This window comes from Capsicum annuum, chromosome 9 (genome assembly GCF_002878395.1).
Source record: "Capsicum annuum cultivar UCD-10X-F1 chromosome 9, UCD10Xv1.1, whole genome shotgun sequence".
In the NCBI taxonomy this organism is placed as follows: Eukaryota; Viridiplantae; Streptophyta; class Magnoliopsida; order Solanales; family Solanaceae; genus Capsicum; species Capsicum annuum.
In genome coordinates this window covers 68,881,349-68,900,354 of record NC_061119.1, presented here as the reverse complement: position 1 = coordinate 68,900,354, position 19,006 = coordinate 68,881,349, and the positions used below count along the sequence as shown (strand labels likewise).

The window sequence follows — 19,006 nt, the reverse complement described above, 5'->3', positions numbered from 1 at the left end:
CACCATAGGTGTATACCTGCAGACTAAATTGCTCGGACTCGAGTGTGGGTGTCGGACACGGGTGAAGATCCGAGTGTCGGATCCTTCATGATGGAATTTTTAAGATTCGGGGATATGGATCTGGCTACAGATACGGGTGCAGGGACTCTGCAAAAAAAAATTAAAAGTTTTTACATATAGTTACAAAAATATCAAATATGCATAATTATATATATGAGAGATATTGTGAAAAACTTACATGTAACTTGTGCATTGTAGAGTTAGATCATGAAGGAACGAGGCCGAAAGCAAATACAACTCTTTAAAAGGGCATGATTCATTCTTTTTCCTACAACTCACACAACAAAGTATTAAAATACGATAGTATAACACATTGAAATATACCAAATAAAAAACTAAAACAAAGCTAAGATTAAGAGAGATATGGAACATACCTTTTAATCTTTTGGAAGTAAGTCGAGATGACTAGACGAGTTACTAAGTTAGAATACTTGGTTCCCCATGAGATCAAGCACGATCCCAAGAAGTGTGCCATTCCAAAGGTGCTGCATAATCTGCATCAGCATAACCAATTAGATCAAAAAAGTTGCTTGAATGGTAGTATAGGACTAGGTCCCCTGTACCCTTCAAATATCTCAAATTTCGTTTAGCAGCCTTCAGGTGTGATTCCTTTGGAAAGGTTTGAAATCTTGCACACGTGCCTACACTGAAAACATTATAAGGTCTACTAGTTGTCAAGTACAAGGGAGCTCCCATAATTCCTCAGTACATGGTTTCATTTACCCTGGTACCAGGTTCATCAGTATCCAATTTTGAGCTGGTTCCTATGGGAGTATTAATGGGCTTGGCATCACTCATGTGGAATCTGTTCAAGAGCTCCTTGATATATTTTTCTTGATAAATCATAGTTCCAGTAGGAGTCTGCCTCATTTGCATCCTAAGAAAAAGGTTAGCTCTCGCATCATGCTCATCTTAATCTCACTTCCCCTGAGTTTGGCAAACTCTTCACACTGGGTGTCTGAAGTTTCTCCAAAGATGATATCATCAACATATACTTGAGCAACCAACAAATTTCCCCTCTCGATTTTAAGCAGAGAGTATTGTCAATCTTCCCTCTCTTGCAACCATCTGCAAGGAGAAATTTAGGAAGTCTTTTATATCAAGCCCTTGGAGCTTGCTTCAATCTATCATTGCTTTATCTAGCTGTAGCACATGATTAGGTTTATCAATATCTTCAAAACTTGGGGGGTGTTTGACATTCACTTCTTCTTTGAGATATCCATTCCGAAAAGCACTCTTTACATCCATTTGAAATAATTTAAATTTCATGTATGCAACGAATGCAATGAGAATTCAGATGGCCTCCATCCCGGCAACAAGGGCAAAAGTCTCATCATAGTCAATTCCTTCTTCTTGGTTGTAACCTTGTACCATGAGTCTTGCTTTATTTCTGATAACGGTCTTCTAGTCCCTATGATTATTCAGTCAATAGGTTTGGGGACAAGGTGTTGCACTTTACTCCTTTCAAATTGATTCAACTTCTCCTGCATTACATTAACCCAATCAGCATCTTTTAGTGCCCCCTTCACATTTTTTTGGCTCAATAGCAGATATGAAAGTTGAGAAAGCCGCTAGGTTCCTTGCTTTAGCCCTAGCATACATCCTAGAGTCTAGTGGTGAGGTAAGGATTTCAAGTGGATGAGATGATTTTTGTTTTCAGTTTGACCTATGATGGTGGACTAAGGGTGATTGGTACATGACTCCTTATTCAGCTGATCATATGACTCTTGAGATTGTGAATCTGTATAATTATTATCAGTTTGCTGAGGACCTAGTCCCTCATCAGCTTTGGTGTCATCGATTGCCGACCTTTGACTGCCTTGCTTTCCATCATCTTCTTCATTCATTTGATCACTACCTCCTTCATCATCAAGGAGCCCTCTCTAAATCTGGAGAAGTTCTAATTCTGTATCATTTTTGTTTCCCAAATTTTCAATGCTACTTTGATTCATCAAAGATGACATGAACACTCCCTTTCACACAAAGAATACCTTTGTTGTAGATTTTGTAGGCTTTGTTGGTAGATGAGTACCCAACAAACACTCCTTCATCACTTTTGGGATCATATTTTTCAAGATCTTTACCATTGTTTAGGACAAAACATTTGCATCCAAAAACTTATTGCTCAACAATTCATAGGGTGTTTTGTTGAGGATTGTCCTGATCAAGCATCTATTTATAACATGGCAAGCTGTGTTTACTGCCTCAGCCCAGTTCTTCTTTGGAAGAGCAGAATCAATCAAACATGGTCCTTGCAATGTCTATTAGGGTTCTGTTCTTTCTCTCAACTACCTCATTCTGCAGTGGAGTTGAAGTTATGGCTGATTCCAATAATGCACAAAACTGATCCATTTGGATTTCAAACTCTGTTTCGTGGTCTGGCTTGATCCCTGCAATTTACCCACCATACTTGACTTGTATTTTTTTTTAGCAAAGATCATGAATGTTTCACATGTTTCCTCTTTGGATCTTAGAAACATGGTTTATGCAAACTTTGTGAAATCATCCACAATCACTAGAATATATTTCTTTCCTTCTCTGGGTTGGACCTTGACAGGTCCACATAGATCCATGTGAAGTAGCTCTAGAGGTTGGTTAGTGATGACATGCTTCTTCTGTTTGAATGAGGACCTGGTCTGCTTTCCTTTGGCACGAACATCACAAATCTTATCTTCTGCAAACTTGATCTTTGGAATTCTATTGACCAGGTCCCTGGCAACCAACTTGTTCAAAAGTGATGAGCTCATGTGTCCTAGTTTGTGATGCCACAGATCTGTGTTATTACTCTGAGCATGAAGACATGGGTTGATCACTTGATACTGAGCACAAGTCAGCAACATATATGTTCTTGCATCTCTTGGCTTTCAAAATCACTTCACCAGAATTAAGATGTCACAATACAACCATATGATAGAAACTTCACCTCATTCCCTTTATCACAAATTTGTGATACACTGAGGGGATTGTATTTTAGCCCATCACAAAGTACACATTTTCAATGGCATGATTAAGTGATATTCCAATCTTGCCAGCCGTTTCAATGTTACCCTTTTTTTCATTTCCAAATGAGACACTTCCACCGTGAAGTGCCTTTAGTGAGAGGAATTCTTCAGTTCTTTTGGTCGTGCTTGGAGCATCCACTATTCATGAACCTGACTGTTTCCTTTTTTTCTCTCACCTGCATCAGGAATCACTTGTTAGACCTGGGAACCCAATTAAGTCTGAGTTCCCAATAAGGTGACGAAGGGCGTAATCAATGCTCTCTTAGTCCAACCAGGCAATATGGATTGGTTTGTTTCAAAAAAAGGGACTGGTCCCTAACTTCCTCGACCAGGTTCCCTAGTAGCAAAGTTTTTTCGTTGATCATATTTTAAGAAGTTTTCATCAACCCTCTTTTTGGCTTCACGATCCTTCTTGAGGTAACCATTCCTACCATAATGTGTATGCTGTAAGTTATCATACAGAAACACATACTGTTATGGGTATTGTAGGGAAGGTTGACACTCTTTCTTCCTAGACCTCTTCCGGTGTTAGACCTTTGGTTTGTTAAATTTGTCAAGATTTTGGATGAGGTGGTCCATTTGAGAGGTTTTTTGAGTTCTTCTTTGACATGGACCAGGTCCCTCTCTAGTTGAACATTTCTTTCTAGAGAGGCTATAAGTTCTTTAGATTTTTTTTAAGCTTTCATCAAGCTCTAGCTGAAGACTACTGATTACTAGAATTTTCTTAAGCTTTCATCAAGCTCTAGCTGAAGACTACTGATTACTGGCTTCATTCTTTCCTTTAGAATCACATAGTGAAGTTTTCTGCAACTTTTCTTTGGGAGAGCTATTTTCGGTAGACACTTGACTCAACTCTTTTTCCAACTCAGAAATTTTGACAACTAGAGCAATTTTTTCACTCCCCGACACATTAAGGCTTTGTTTGTTTGCACTTAATGGAGGTCTGAATCTGAATGATTCAGACTTCAGACCATTAAGTGCATTTGTTTTTTATTAAGTGTTCATTAGAGAAAGGACTTTTCTCTCCTCAATAACGTAAACTTCGACTGTAAAGGCCTGTTAACGTAAACTTCGAATGAATGGACGACGCCAGCGCCGGCGCGCCGACAACAGGTAAGGGTTACTTTCTCTCTTTCCCGTTTCTCTCTCTCCCCCGTTCTCTCTACCCCCTTCTCTTTCCCTTCCCCTTTTCCCTCTCATCATTGCTATCGTCGGCGGGATTAGGGTTTTCGTTGGCTCGACTCCGGCGACGGTATTAGTGTGCAGCATCGGACTACGCAGGTTGGTACGACGAGAGCTGGTGTCCAGATTCCGACAATACTTAGAGATGTTCCGACGACATTCAAGCGACATTATTCTGACGACTCTATTCCGGTAACTAATTTTGACATCAAATTGCCGGAACCCAGCAGTAGCACGCAAGAGGAGAGGACTTGGCACACACGAGTATCCTGATGACCTCTAAACTTTGATATTTAATTCCTTTTTTCAGTCTAGTTTTCTTGAGCCGGGGGTCTATCGAAAACAACCTCTCTACTTCTTCTGAGGTAGTGGGTATGGACTGCCTATATCTTACCCTCCCCAGGCCTCACTTTGTGGGAATATACTGGGTTTGTTGTTGTTTCAGTCTAGTTTCGTCATATTATTCTGTTTCTTGTGATTTTGTTGTGACTGGTTGCTTTCTCATATTGGTGGATATTGTTGTGTTTTTCTAGCTGCTAGGCCGGAGAGTGTGTTTTGTGCGTGCCTTTTGTTTTCATACTGTTGCTTTGTTTGGAGTTTTGTTTCTGTTTTGTGAGTAGTGGCTTTGGGGGTTGATGGTGGAATAGGGTCATGTCCGAGAGGGTTGGGGTTGGGGTTGTTTTGGGAGTGGGTGATGAAGGGAGGGCAGGGGTGGGTGTGGGGTCTAGGTCGGGTGTTAGGGCTGGTTCGGTGAGGGGTAGTAGAGGTAGGCGAGAGGTGAGAGAAGCTAGGTTGAGGGTAGGGTCTTGGAACATAGGGACCCGTCAGGGTAAGTTCTTAGAGCTGGTGAAGATTCTTAAGAAGCGAAGGATTAATATTGCGTGTGTTTAGGAGACTAAGTGGGTAGGGTCTAAGGCTAGGATGTGGATGGGTACAAGTTGTGGTACTCAGGTAGTGAGAGGCGTAGGAATGGAGTGGGCATCTTAGTGGATGAGGCCCTTAGAGGGTAGGTGGTGGAGGTTAAGAGGGTCCGTGATAGGCTGATGATGATTAAGTTGGTCATTGGGGGGTTTACGCTGAATGTGTGTAGTGTTTATGTGCTGCAGGTAGGCTTGAAAGAGGAGGTGAAAGCGAGTTTTTGGGAGGCTTTGGATGAGGTGGTGAGAAGTGTGCCTAGCTCGAAGAAGATTGTCATAGCAGGGGACTTCAATAGGCATATTAGGATTTTACCGGGAGGCTATGACGATGTGCATTGAGGTTTTGGTTTCGGTGATAGGAATGGTGAGGGAGCTGCTCTGTTGGATTTTGTGAGGGCCTTTGGGCTGGTGGTAGTGAATTCGAGCTTTCTGAAGAAGGAGGATCACTTGATTACCTTCCAAAGCGCGATAGCCACCTGATTACCTTCCGAAGCGCGATAGTCAAGACTCAAATTGACTTTTTGCTGCTTAGGAAAGGGGATAGGGTTTTATGTAAGGACTGTAAAGTCATTTCGAGTGAGTATCTTTCGACCCAGCACAGACTTTTGGTGATGAACTTGGTTATCAAGAAGAGCAAAAAGAGAAGGGCTGAGGAGGGTCGACCCAGAATTAAATGGGATGGCTTGACGCTAGTTAGTGTGTTGGATATAGGGGAGAAGGTGGCGAGAATGGGGGTGTGGGAGTGTAGAGGGGACGTGGATGATATGTGGGATAGGGCTGCCAGCTGCATCAAGGATATTGATTGGGAAGTGTTGGGTGTTTCGAGGGGTCGGGCAGGACGACATAAGGGGGACTGGTGGTGGAATGAAGAAGTTATGAAGAAAGTGGAGATTAAGAAGGGGGCGTATATTAAGTTGATTGAGAGTAATGATGAAGAGGAGAAGAAGGTGAATAGGGAGGTTTACAAATTAGAAAGGAAGGAGGCTAAGTTAGAAGTTACGGCTGCTAAGACAGCAGTGTTTGAGAGCTTGCATGCGGGGTTAGAGGTGAAAGGCGAGGAAAAGAGGTTGTATAGGCTTGCTAAAGCTAGGGAGTGGAAGGGTCGTGACCTCGATCAAGCGAAGTGCATTAAGGGGGAGGATGGTCGAGTTTTGGTGGAGGATGTTCACATAAAGAGAAATGGCAGGAGTAGTTTCATAGACTCCTGAACGAGGAGAGGGACAAAGGCATTGAGTTAGGGGGTTGAAGCACTCGGAGGAGAGCTGTGATTTCAGTTACTGTAGACGTTTTAAGGTTGAGGAGGTTAGAGAGGCTATTCGTAGGATGCGGAGGGGTAGGGCGACGGGGCCTGACGAGATTTCGGTGAATTTTTGAAAGTATACTGGTGGGGCAGGTTTAAGGTGGTTGACTGATTTATTCAATGGCATTTTCAAGACTGTGAAAATGCCTGAGGCTTGGAGATGGAGTACGATGATTCAGTTATATAAAAACAAGGGTGATATTTAGAGTTGCAACAACTACAGAGGTATTAAGTTGTTGAGTCACACTATGAAGATTTGGGAGAGGGTGGTTGAGCGGAGATTGAAGAGGACTGTGTCTATCTCGGAGAATCAGTTTGGATTTATGCCCGGTCGCTCGACGACAGAGGCAATTCACCTGGTGAGGAGATTGGCGGAGCAGTATAGGGAAATGAAAAGGGACTTATACATGGTGTTCATCGACCTGGAGAAGGCGTATGACAAAGTCCCTAGGGAGGTTCTTTGGAGATGCTTGGAGGTGAGAGGGGTCCCGGTGGCGTACATCAGATCTATTAAGGACTTGTATGATGGAGGGAAGACTTGGGTGAGGATGGATCTGAGGAGACTCAGAGCATTTTTCGGTCGAGATAGGGTTGCATCAGGGATCGACTCTTAGTCCGTTCCTGTTTGTGTTGGTGATGGATGTGTTAACGCGGAGTATTCAAGGTGAGGTGCCTTGGTGTATGTTATTTGCAGATGATGTAGTGCTGATTGATGAGACGCAGGGTGTGAATGAAAAATTGGAGGTTTGGAGGTAAACCCTTGAATCTAAAGGGTTTAGGTTGAGTAGGTCCATGACAGAGTATATGGAATGCAAGTTTAATGACTTGAGGCAGGAGGAAGAGGTAGTGGTGAGGTTGGATTCCCAGGTTTTTTTTGTAAGAGGGATAGTTTTAAGTATCTTGGTCTATGATTCAGGGGAATGGAGAGATTAACGAGGATGTCTCTAAACGTATTGGGGCAGGTTGGATGAAGTGGAGGCGTTTCTTCGGAGTGTTGTGTGATAAGAAGATGCCCCTTAAGCTTGAAGGCAAATTCTATCGAGTGACAGTCCGTCCGGCCATGCTGTATGGAGCAGAGTGTTGGTTAGCCAAGAATTCCCACGTTAAAATTTTTTGAAGGTATCGGAAATAAGAATGTTGCGTTGGATGTGTGGTCTTACTAGAGGGGATAAAGTTAGGAATGAGATTATCCGGTAGAAGGTGGGAGTGGCTTCGGTGGAGGACAAGATGCGGGAAGGGAGGCTGAGATGGTTTGAACATGTGATGAAGAGTGGCACGGATGCCCCAGTTCGTAGGTGTGAGAGGCTAATTTTGGATGGTTTCAGGAGGGGTAGAGGTAAGCCGAAGAAATACTAGAGGGAGGTGATCAGGCATGACATAGAGCAGTTACAGCTTACTTAGGACATGACCCTAGATAGGAAGATGTGGAGTCACGGATAAGGGTGGAAGGCTAGGGTGTGTGGGTGAGTCGTAGCAAGTAGTTAGGAGAACTCTTGTGTAGACGGGTTAGTAATCCTAGGACTGTGTCCATAGGTAGGAGCAGCTAGTCAGGGAGTTTGGGTGTGGTTGGTGTCTTTGGTCTGTGAGTGTATGTTTACTACTATGTGGGTTTCTTATTTCTTATTTTCTATTTCTTATTTCTTATTGCTCTTATCTTATTTCTTATTTCTTTTATTTTTATTTTGTTATTTCTTATTTCTTATCTCTGTTATGCCATCCATCTTGTTTCATTGTTCCATTACGATCTTGTTTACTATTCTTTATCTTAAGCCGGAGGTTTATCGGAAACAACCTCTCTACTTCTTCGGTAGTAGCGGTATGGACTGCGTACATTTTACTCTCTCCAGACACCACTTTGTGGGAATATACTGGGTTTTTTGTTGTTTTTTATTAAGATTTTGGCTCTTAATAGGTCTAAATCATTCGAATCTGGAACTTAGTCTTAATCATTAGAGGTATTTTTGTGTTGGATAATATTTACGACCACTTTATTTGATCATCAGTCACCACCGCTAACCACCTTTGCCATCACTACCATTGTCAACCACCTACCTCGCCACCAACCACCACCACTACCACTAACCACCTCCACCATCACAACCACCATTCACAATCATAATTGCTACTAACCACTATTTTCAACCGCTATCATATCTGCCACCTCCATTATTTTAATTATATTCGCCGCTATCACCACCGTCAATGCCAACGCCAATGCCAACCCCACCAACACCACCACCATCATCAACGACTATCGGCCAATCCCAATTATTAAGAACTCATCCATCAACTAGTGCAAGTGCTAACTACTAATAACATATCATCAACATCCGTACATTTTTTGGCTACTACCACCACCACCATTGTCACCGGTGTCGCCATCTCTACCACCGCTTCAACCAGCATCATCACTACAGTATATCTCAACTGATAATCATCTCCACCATCACAGCTAACAACATCTCCAACTACCACCACCACATCGTCAACCATCATGCATTCATTTTTAAGCTATCACAATCAACACCTCCAACTATTAACATCAACCAACTTCACATCACTATCACCATCACTACCAATCGTCACCATCATAACAGTCACTCCAATACCAAACATATCTACCATCACAACTATCGCCACCAACATTACTAATCACTAACATTAATCATTACCACCACCATTACAAATCATCTCCATTATTACTAACAATAATAAATATTTTTTTCAATCAAATAATAATTTATTGTATTAAATCAAATATTTTTCTAGTATATAATAATTTTTTATTTAAATTATATTTTTATTATATATGCAAATAAATAAATTTTGCATATTCAGATATTGAAAAACAAATAGTCTTAACCATTCAGTTTTCAGATCTGAAGATAATATCTTAATCATTCAGATATGCATTCAGATTCAAACGTTTGAATTTTAATAAAAACAAATACAACCTAAGAGTCTCATTCCGGAGATCCTTTTCATTTGTAAGTTCACATAAGGAGTCTATCAAAACTTTAGCTAGGCTTTAAGCTTTCTCCAAGAATAATTATTAAAATTTTGCTTGATATCAAAAAGTGTTACCTCATCACCCTCATCATCAGATTTTGCCATGAATGCAAAGAGTAAGTCAAACACATCATCAACATCTTCTATCACCATTATTGAGACATTTTCAGGGTTCTGAGCTTCATTTGATTCTCATTTGAGTTGCTGGATGAGTCCCCCCATGTTGCAAGAGCTTGTTTAACCACATAGTCGGGTGCAGCTCTTCTCCTCATTTTATTGGGCCTCGGCCCTTCTACTTTCCTTTGTGAATTCCACATCTGCTATGCTCTTTGTGCTCCATTTTATGCGTTGGACACTCTTTGATGAAATGACTAGGCTTGCCTCATTTGTGACACAGGTCATTTCCAGTTGCTGATCTACTAGAGCTTCCTCTTCTTTGAAAACCAGCATTTTCCTTTATTACTTTGAGAAATCTTTTGGTTATATATGCCATATCTTCATCTTCCTCACTGAAATCTCCTATGGCAACTGTGGCAACTCTAAGAGCAAGAGTCCTCCTTTGGCTTCTGTTGCTTCTTCATTTCATGAGTTATCATGTTACCTAATCATCTCATCCATTGTGAGAGTTTTAAGGTTCCTAGCTTCAGCGATGGCATCCACTTTACATTCCCATGACTTTGGGAGAATGCTAAGCACCTTTCTAATTATTTCCATATATCCTTTACTAGTGAGGACGTTTGGGAAGCTCACTTTGTTGGTACTAACACTAATATGAGATTTCATGCCAAAGAAGATGAAAAAGAATAGCCTTACATACCTTATCTTCCGACCAATGTGACTACGACAATTCAGCCTTTCCTTTAAATGTTACTCTACAATATAAGGACATAATGAAGCTAATATTAGAACCTACTTACGTTATAATCCTGCAAAAATAGTCGCTAAGTATTAGACGGGCAGTAAAAGCCACCCCAAACACATGATGTATCACCATACCCTTTTATACTTCAATAGAAGCTCCATTCAACCATTGTATAAGGTGACTCACTTCCTCACAACAGCAATACATATAAAACAACTCATAAATAGTCACAAAATCCATAAACCACCAGAACAACCCAACCCCACGTGCGCTCCTTCATTCCTGCCCCGTAATAACATTAACCAATCCTTTTTTTAAGGCCAGCCATGACTTCCTAACTTCTCAATACAATAATACAACTCCAACATCACAATATAAAACTTTCAATTAATGTCCCATGAGTTCCTATACACAAGTATGTATAGAATGTGCAAATGAGCTACTAATTAGAAGTTGGGGCAGCACCTTACCTTGGATATCTTAATCTGTTATTTTCCCCCAATTACTATCTTTGTGACCTTCTCTAAATCACAAAACAGGAAAGGAACATTAGCACAAGCATCAGATGAAAACAGACCAACAACCCTATCTTATGACATGAAATTCTTACCTTAATCTTTGAAAGATAGTGGAAGCACCTTGGCTGCCAACACCTATATATTCACTCCCCTTGAATAACTTTCTAATATATCCGAAACTAAGGAGGAGAGAAGGTGATCTTGTGGGCTGCTTTACAAAAAATATTTTGAAGAACACTTGGAACCATAGTGAAAAATAGGGAGGCTGTTTGGAGGATAGAAGAGAGAGATTAAAAGACTTGAGAGAAATTGAATTTGATGAGAAAAATATGAGAGTTTATTGATGATTTTTGTGACCTTTAAAGGCCTCAATTTGCTGGCTCATTCTCCTCTTTATTTCCAGCCAGCATTTGGCTCTAATTTGGACCATAAATGCTAAGTAGGTGATGCACCTACTTTGGCCATTTAAGTTGGTCAAAAGTCCAATTAGGTGAGGCACCTACTAGGGCATTTTTAAGTAATCTTTGTGGGCTTGAAAAGATTGGGCCTTGGGCTGCCATTCTCCTTATTTTCTTTTAGTTAATTTGGGCCTCAAATAAGTCCATCAATATAGGCCTCAATTTGGTCAATTAGTCTAAGTAGGTGATACACCTACTTGTCACCTACTAGCTTAATTAAGTCAAGCAAGCACCTTATTTATTTTATCCTATATTTTGAACATCTTAATTCCTCTACTCTAACTTAACACTTAACTTTAATTTTAAGCTTATATACCTCCTTACAATCTCAAGTTTAAATATTTTTCAGTGATGAGTTGGTTGTGCATGTTTGGAAATATACGGGGCATTACAGTGGAGTTGCCATTTTTTGAGCTAGATGAGCTAACTCTGATACCAATTGTTGGAACGTAGCGATCCACCTAGTGTTAGGGGACCAGGTCCCTTGACAATCAAATGCAATAACACAGTTATATGAGAAGAAAAATGCAGAAGGTAAAATACACCATATGTTTATGTGGAAGCCTTCTTGCTCAAGGGAGGAAAAACCACAACCTGTCTCGTAGGATTTCCCAACTTACTCACTAAGCTTCAAGCAACATAGTGATTACAGACTCGAATAATCACAAGAATTAAACTTTTAATCCTAACCTCATGTAACAACTTTATTACAAGATTGATGTAGTAACTCTACCACACCCCTTTGTCGTCTAACTCTAGTCAATAATCCTAAGTAGCTCTACCCAGAAAAGACATCAACAGAGATGAAAAAGAAACTTGACTAAATACAAAGTGACTTGACCAATTAACTCTAATTGATGCGACTCAAGCTGAGACTCAGACAAGCAATCGATCTACTATCTTTCATAACTTAGGAGTAGATTTACAATGTAAGAGTAAAAGACACAAGACTCAAAAATGCAACAAGGCTAAACTACACTCGATCAGGTCCCTTGTTGAAATATGAGCAATGTTCCTGTAGAATGGCTATTGCTTAGGAGATAATCTTGATTGCAAAAACTAGGTTTTGCTCTTTTTGAGTGTTCCTTTTATAAGAGAGAGCAAAATTTAGGATGCATGCCATTAGTCGAGGTTGACTGCCTCTAATGCAATGCTACCAACTTTCTGCAGAAAGTGCAATTTCCAGCTGTACTCAGTTGGCATCTTCTGAAGTCTTCTTCCTATGGGACCAGGCCCCATAGATACTGAGATTTTCATGGTATAGTTTGTAAATCATCAAAACGTCAGTAGTACAACTTTAATTTGAGAAATGATTGTTTTAGTTTCATTATCGAAGTCATAGTATGTTTCTGACTCTGAGGTTCAGTGTCTTTTCTTTTCCCTTTCAATGATAAATTGGTAATATAAAGATGCTCTAATTTCACTCTCTGATTTGATGCTCTTACAAGCTCGCAGTCTTTGTTCTGGATATGCGTATTTATCAAGTCGCCTGGGTAATTAATCGATCAAACATAAAAATTACCCATCTATAATAACAATAAAAATTTAAAATTTAAATTACCTATATAACAGGGCAAAGGCCCAAGATTGTTTGAATGAGCTCTATGATCAATTCAATCTGTAAGCCAGATTGCAGGACATGGTTTTGATTAAAAATACCTATTCAATCTGGTAAGAGATGAAACTATAATCTTCAATTGAAAAATAAGAGTAGATTCCTGGAATCTTATTTGCCCTTTTTGATTTGTGTAACCAAGATGATCAGCTTGATTCATGTGCACAATGACTAGCGGACAAGATGATCAACTTTATTCATGTGTCCAAGAACTAGCTATATTTTTGGATCTAATTAATGGAGGGTAAGAGAAATGATTCTTCTGCGGGTTTCCTCGTCCCCTATTGTCCATTGGGTTTCTGCTGAGACGTGTGATGCTATAGAATTCCTGACATCTGGTCTTGACCTGATCCCAACATATGATGTTTCTGTTGAGACCTTTTGCTCCAGCAAGTTAAATGATTTCCTTCAGGCTAGTGGTGTACTTCGCATTCCAACCAGTGGAGTTATCATGCTGGTAGTTTGAAGTGAGTGTCACTAGTAATCTGTTGGCTTTTTCACTGTCTTTCATCAACTTTTTACAATTTCAAAACCATTATATGCTGTGCGGAATTTTTAGTTGTTACTAGTTGTACTTGGTAATCATTTCTCTGTAGTTGGTTAAAGTTGCAGGAGGGGCTGTTGATGAATGTTTGGAAATATTTGGTTTCTGTATGATCCAAATTGTTGCGTGTTAATATTTGTGCAACATTACTGAATTCTTTCTATATATTATTCTTTGATGTAATGTTTGTTTACTGCCTGTCACTGACAAATATCTAGTTCTGTGATTAAGCATTATTTCCTTTTAACAGCCCCTCTCTCCATGTGTTATCTTCTTTGCAGGAGATGTATTCACAGGCTGCACCTCAGTTCCGTGATGAACTTCAGCGCCATCATCTTCCTACCATGATGGTATGTATATAACTTGAAAATAGTTTCCATTCTAGAAAATTGTTTCCTATCATATGCAGTGACCTGAGTTTTCCAGTTGTAATTTTATTTCACTTGGTCAATAAAATGGATGACACCCCATCAACAGTCAGCATGGCCTTCACTGAAAAAGCAATCGAGCAGATGCATGTATACTAAGAAAAATTTCTTTTCAATCTCTATCTTGACTTGATAATTGGCTGCAGGTAAAAGATATTAACTCCAGACTAGAGAAGATTGAGCCCAAAAGTCGTTTAGCAGATGGAATTCCGAGAAACTATTCAGCTGCTGAGGTGAGATCCACTGCTCTTAATCCCAAGAAAAGCAGCCCACAGGCTAAAAGCTCAACAAGAGAGGTGTCTCTTTTTGGAGGTTAGTACATGCATCCGATATGCCTTGGAAACTTCTATTTTATTAAGCTTTTGTGGGCATCCTACTGTCATGTTACGTACTTGGTATAAAAGATTTCAAGTTTTTACCCTTTCTAGAGTTGTTACATATCATGCCTGGTTCAAGGGTTTTGAATGAATGAGGGGAAGTGGGTGAGGGAGAAAGGCCGAGTTGTGCAGTGTGTCTAAGAACATAGAGAAATCATTCGCTAATGGTTATCAGGGTATTTTTCTGTATAAAACAACTACAATGAGTCTATGTCAAAAGGGTAGTTCTAGCAAAAACAAAGGGGGAAAAGACAGAATTTTTGCGATCAGGCAATGCATAAGAACAGTCTATGAGTGTATACTTGATCAAATGTCACTTGGTCTCTACTCTTGTATAGGGGATGCTGATATCACGGAGAAACCTGTCGAGCCAATTAAAGTGTACTCAGAAAAGGAGCTGATAAGGGAGTTTGAGAAGATTGCCTCTACCCTTGTGCCAGAGAAGGATTGGTCTATTCGTATTTCTGCTATGCAGAGAATTGAAGCTATTGTTATTGGAGGTATGTTTTCCACTATTGCATCTGCTGTATAACAATGTCTTATTTTACTGAAATGATGTATACATAGCTCAATGCTTCCTCCTCCTCCTTCTCCCCCCAAAACCAAAAAGGAAAAAAAAAAAAAGGAGATAAAACTGCATGAAATAAGAGAAAATAGGACTATTTATGTTCAAGTGATTTCTTTCCTATCATGTCTTGACCAGTTTGTATTGCTTCTCATCTTCCATTTCATTGTATCAGGTGCAACTGATTTTCCTTGTTTCCGTGGACTTCTAAAGCAACTTGTTGTCCCTTTGAGCACACAGTTATCTGATCGGAGATCCACCATTGTCAAACAGGTCTGTTATTTTAATCTATTATAGTAGCAAATCTGCTAGTGAGTATTTTGGAAACTTGTCCTCTAATTATTCGCTTTATCTCCCGCTTTGTTACCTGGGCTCTGTCAGATGGTTTACAAAAACCTACTAGAAATTTGAATGTTTATATCTTACATCCCAGTAGCTCCAAATAAGCTTGCTAATGCCATCTGCTCCACTCACTGCAGTTGCCATCTTCGTAGATGCCTTTTAGTAGTTAAATAGACCTGTGTCCCTCTCTTTCTACAATGCGTTTATGCAAGCTAGGACTGCATTTGCATTTATTTCTCCATTGTTTTGACATTTTTTGCATATTGCTTATTAATTCTCAGGTTAAGACTTAAGAGTATCACCCAATCTGAATGTATGCATAGACTCTTGTCCTTTTGTAAGATTTTATCAGTCAAAATGTCTGTTCATGCTAGCAAGCTGGAATGTCTGAGTACATTTATCGGGCGGTTTTATCCTTCACTTGCTCTTTTTCTTTTCCCTGAAAATTGACGATAAAAAATTTCATTAGTGTTTCATATGCATGTACTCCGAGCTGGGGGTCTATCGGAAACAACCTCTCTATCTCACATCTGAGGTAGTGGTATGGACTGCGTATACTTACCCTCCCCATTGGTGGGAATATACTGGGTGTGTTGTTGTTGATGCATGTATTCCATAAACACAGCGAAATTTAAGTAGACTAAAGTGTTCCGATGTAGTGCCTTTATGGTTTCTTCTCCTTATTTGTTGGTAGGCTTGCTATTTATTGAACTTCTTATCCAAAGAGCTTTTGGGAGATTTTGAGGCATGTGCTGAGATGTTCATTCCGGTGAGTAACGTTTTCTAGCTACTGTCTGCAGATTTATACTTCCTCTCATCTTAAGCTAAATGGTATAGGTTGTTTCTGACTTCTGATTTGAATTTCAGGTTCTTTTCAAGCTTGTTGTTATTACTGTTCTTGTAATTGCAGAATCTGCTGATACCTGCATAAAGACGGTAAGACTTTTTGTGCCATTATAATCATCTCTCTTTCGTCTCTTGGTATATTGGTTAGTCATGTCTACTTTTATTTTCAGATGTTGCGCAACTGCAAAGTTGCTCGTGCACTTCCTCGAATAGCTTATTGTGCAAAGAATGATCGAAATGCCGTTCTTCGTGCAAGGTTTGTTTCTCTGGTCAATTATCGTGTTTATTCTGAATTTACTTCTGGACAGTGCTGTTCCTCATGTACAACACTTAACAGATGCTGTGAGTACGCACTTTTAATCCTGGAACATTGGCCTGATGCATCTGAGATACACCGTTCAGCAGAACTCTATGAAGACCTTATAAAGTGTTGTGTAACAGATGCAATGAGTGAGGTATGGATTTTGAATTCTATGTATCAGATGTATATGTGAATGTACGTTATGCTGCTTCCTTCATTCAATCTCCCCTCTTCTTCCCCTACACAGACACTCTGTTCCATTTTGTACTCGCAATACATCTTTTTTTCCCTTTCTGTTTTTGCAATGCCATTACTCTCAGTTGAAAACTTAACAGGTACGATCAACTGCAAGAACTTTGTACAGAATGTTTGCAAGAACTTGGCCAGAACGATCCAGGCGTTTGTTTATGTCCTTTGATCCTGCTATCCAAAGGGTTTGCTATTCTCCTTAAAGTTGCTCCAGCATCTTTCTAACGTTGATGATTGGCATTACTTTAAATTGCTTTTAGATTTGGCATGACGGACTAAAGCAAACACTTTTGCAGATCATAAATGAGGAAGATGGTGGAACTCACAGACGACATGCTTCACCTTCTGTTCGAGAGAGGAGCCCACACTTTTCAGTTGCTTCTCAAACATCTGCTTCTTCACAAATTTCTGGTTATGGAACATCTGCAATAGTTGCTATGGATAGAAGTTCCAGTTTACCTGCAGGCACATCCCTCTCCCCTGGGCTACTCCTGTCACAAACAAAACCTGTGGGTACTGGCACAGAACGTAGCTTGGAAAGTGTACTTCATGCCAGCAAACAGAAAGTTTCTGCTATAGAAAGCCTGCTCAAAGGTCTGGATATATCTGAGAAAAGTCGATCCTCTAGTTTGGATCTAGGTAATTGTTTCCTCTTCCATTATTTTTTGATTTTTTTCTGTTGTTTTTTAGCTTTGAAATTAAAGAAATAACAGAGAAAGACTTGGAGAGAAAAAAGATACTGTAATTGTATTGTCAAAGGAAATTATTTTATTAATAACTCAAAGACATATATTTATAGCTAAATTTCTAACTAGACTTCAATTCAAATAAGGATAACTAATTCCTAATTTCAAATATCAAAGGGATAACTAATTCCTAAGTCTAACCCACATAGAACTCTAACAATTTATAACTACTAGTAGTTATCTACTTCTACTTTATTTCTGAGATATATCTTCAACACTCCTTAGATCATAAATTGTAGATTGCAGTCTCGGCTTCGACTGAATTTGACCTCTTGAATAAATCTTCCAATTCATCTTTGTTCTTGCATGGCTTGTGTGCATCTTCTGTTGGATTAAATAAGAAACTTTTGCCTCTCATATCAACTTGTAAAATCTCATGATTAGTGGAATCAAAGAGACAATAGTTGTCGCCAAATAATAATTTAAATCCTTGTTCCATTAGCTGGCCAACACTTAACAAACTTTTATCAATATCGGGCACGTAAACGACATTTGAAATTATTTGTGTACCTGAAATTGTTTTGATTGCAACCTTCCCTTTTCCTTCTACACGAATATAGTAACCATTTCGTATTCTGATTTTCTTATTTTCCAAAGGCAGAAACTCTTTAAAAAGTGTTTTTTCATATGTCATGTGGTTTGTACAACCACTGTTAATCATCCAAAAATCAGATTTCTTGGTTAAAGAATATGTTGCCACAAATAAGTGATCTTCTTCTTTGGTGACTTGGGCATCTGCTTCATATTTTTGAGATTTATTTTTGCAAATCACAGCTTCATGGCCAAGTTGATTGCAAATCTTGCATTGTGCATCTGGTCTCTTCCAACATTTAAATGGAGGATGACCTATTTTGCCACGGTGCTGGCATGGTGGGTAGTTTTTCCTTGAATTATTACCATTGCTTTAAGTCTTATGGTTGGCTACCAAAGCTCTTTCAACCATATCATCTTGCCCCATAAGCCTCCATTGCTCTTGTGCCTGCAATGTATTTAACAATTCTACCAAGATAATCTTGGACAGGTCTTTTGTGTTTTCCAAGACAGTTATTGATACTTCGTATCTTTCAGGCCCAGTAATAAGAATTTTTTCAACAATTCTTGAATCTTTAAATTTTGTGTCAGGCAATCTTGCCTTGTTAACAATGCCAAGAAGTCGGTCTGGGTACTCTTTGACGGTCTAAGATTCCTTCTTCTTTTGCAATTCGAATTCCCTTATTAGATTCAATACCTTCATGCCTCGAATTCTTTCATCTCCTGTATATTATATTCTTCCTTCAGATAATCCCAAATTTCTTTTGCTGATTTAAGGGTCATAATTCTCATGAAAATTCTTGGAGGAACACTAGCAAACAAAGTTGCTTTTGCCTTTGATTTTTTCTGATTTTTTTTCTTTTGGCTTTTGATCTGGGCCACCGTGGGATTATCAGGCAGCGGAAGAACATCATAATCCTCCTCCACGGCCTCCCAAATATCTAAAGCCTCAAGATAAGTCGACCATTCTTACTACCCAAAGTTGGTAATTCTCACCATCAAAGACAAGAGTAGCTATTTGGGAAAAGTTGTTTTCAGAATTCATCTCACACATCCCTCAAGAAACTGGCGCAGTTGTATTGTCAAAGAGAATTATTTTATTAATAGCTCAAAGACATATATTTATAGTTAAATTTCTAACTAGACTTCAATTC

General features: G+C 39.4%; 1 protein-coding gene and 1 long non-coding RNA gene across 3 annotated transcripts in view; one reads left to right on the top strand and one right to left on the bottom strand.

Moving 5' to 3' along the window:
- The window catches only part of LOC107842542 (CLIP-associated protein), a gene marked incomplete in the record, with an annotated part of 34,319 nt that overhangs the window by 10,041 nt on the left and 5,272 nt on the right, over positions 1-19,006 (top strand). The window contains 10 exon segments of the mRNA XM_047396826.1: positions 13,749-13,817; positions 14,042-14,207; positions 14,611-14,772; positions 15,013-15,110; positions 15,874-15,948; positions 16,047-16,115; positions 16,196-16,281; positions 16,363-16,480; positions 16,662-16,760; positions 16,872-17,214. Coding sequence (XP_047252782.1) covers positions 13,749-13,817; positions 14,042-14,207; positions 14,611-14,772; positions 15,013-15,110; positions 15,874-15,948; positions 16,047-16,115; positions 16,196-16,281; positions 16,363-16,480; positions 16,662-16,760; positions 16,872-17,214 — 1,285 coding nt within the window.
- LOC124887335 lies at positions 10,238-11,119 on the bottom strand. Of its 2 annotated transcripts, none has more exons than XR_007044850.1 (3): positions 10,943-11,119; positions 10,803-10,855; positions 10,238-10,342 (listed from the first exon to the last, which is right to left on the bottom strand). It is a non-coding gene; the product is annotated as an uncharacterized LOC124887335 (long non-coding RNA). The 2 variants fall into 2 exon arrangements; XR_007044851.1 differs by having other exon boundaries at positions 10,803-10,850.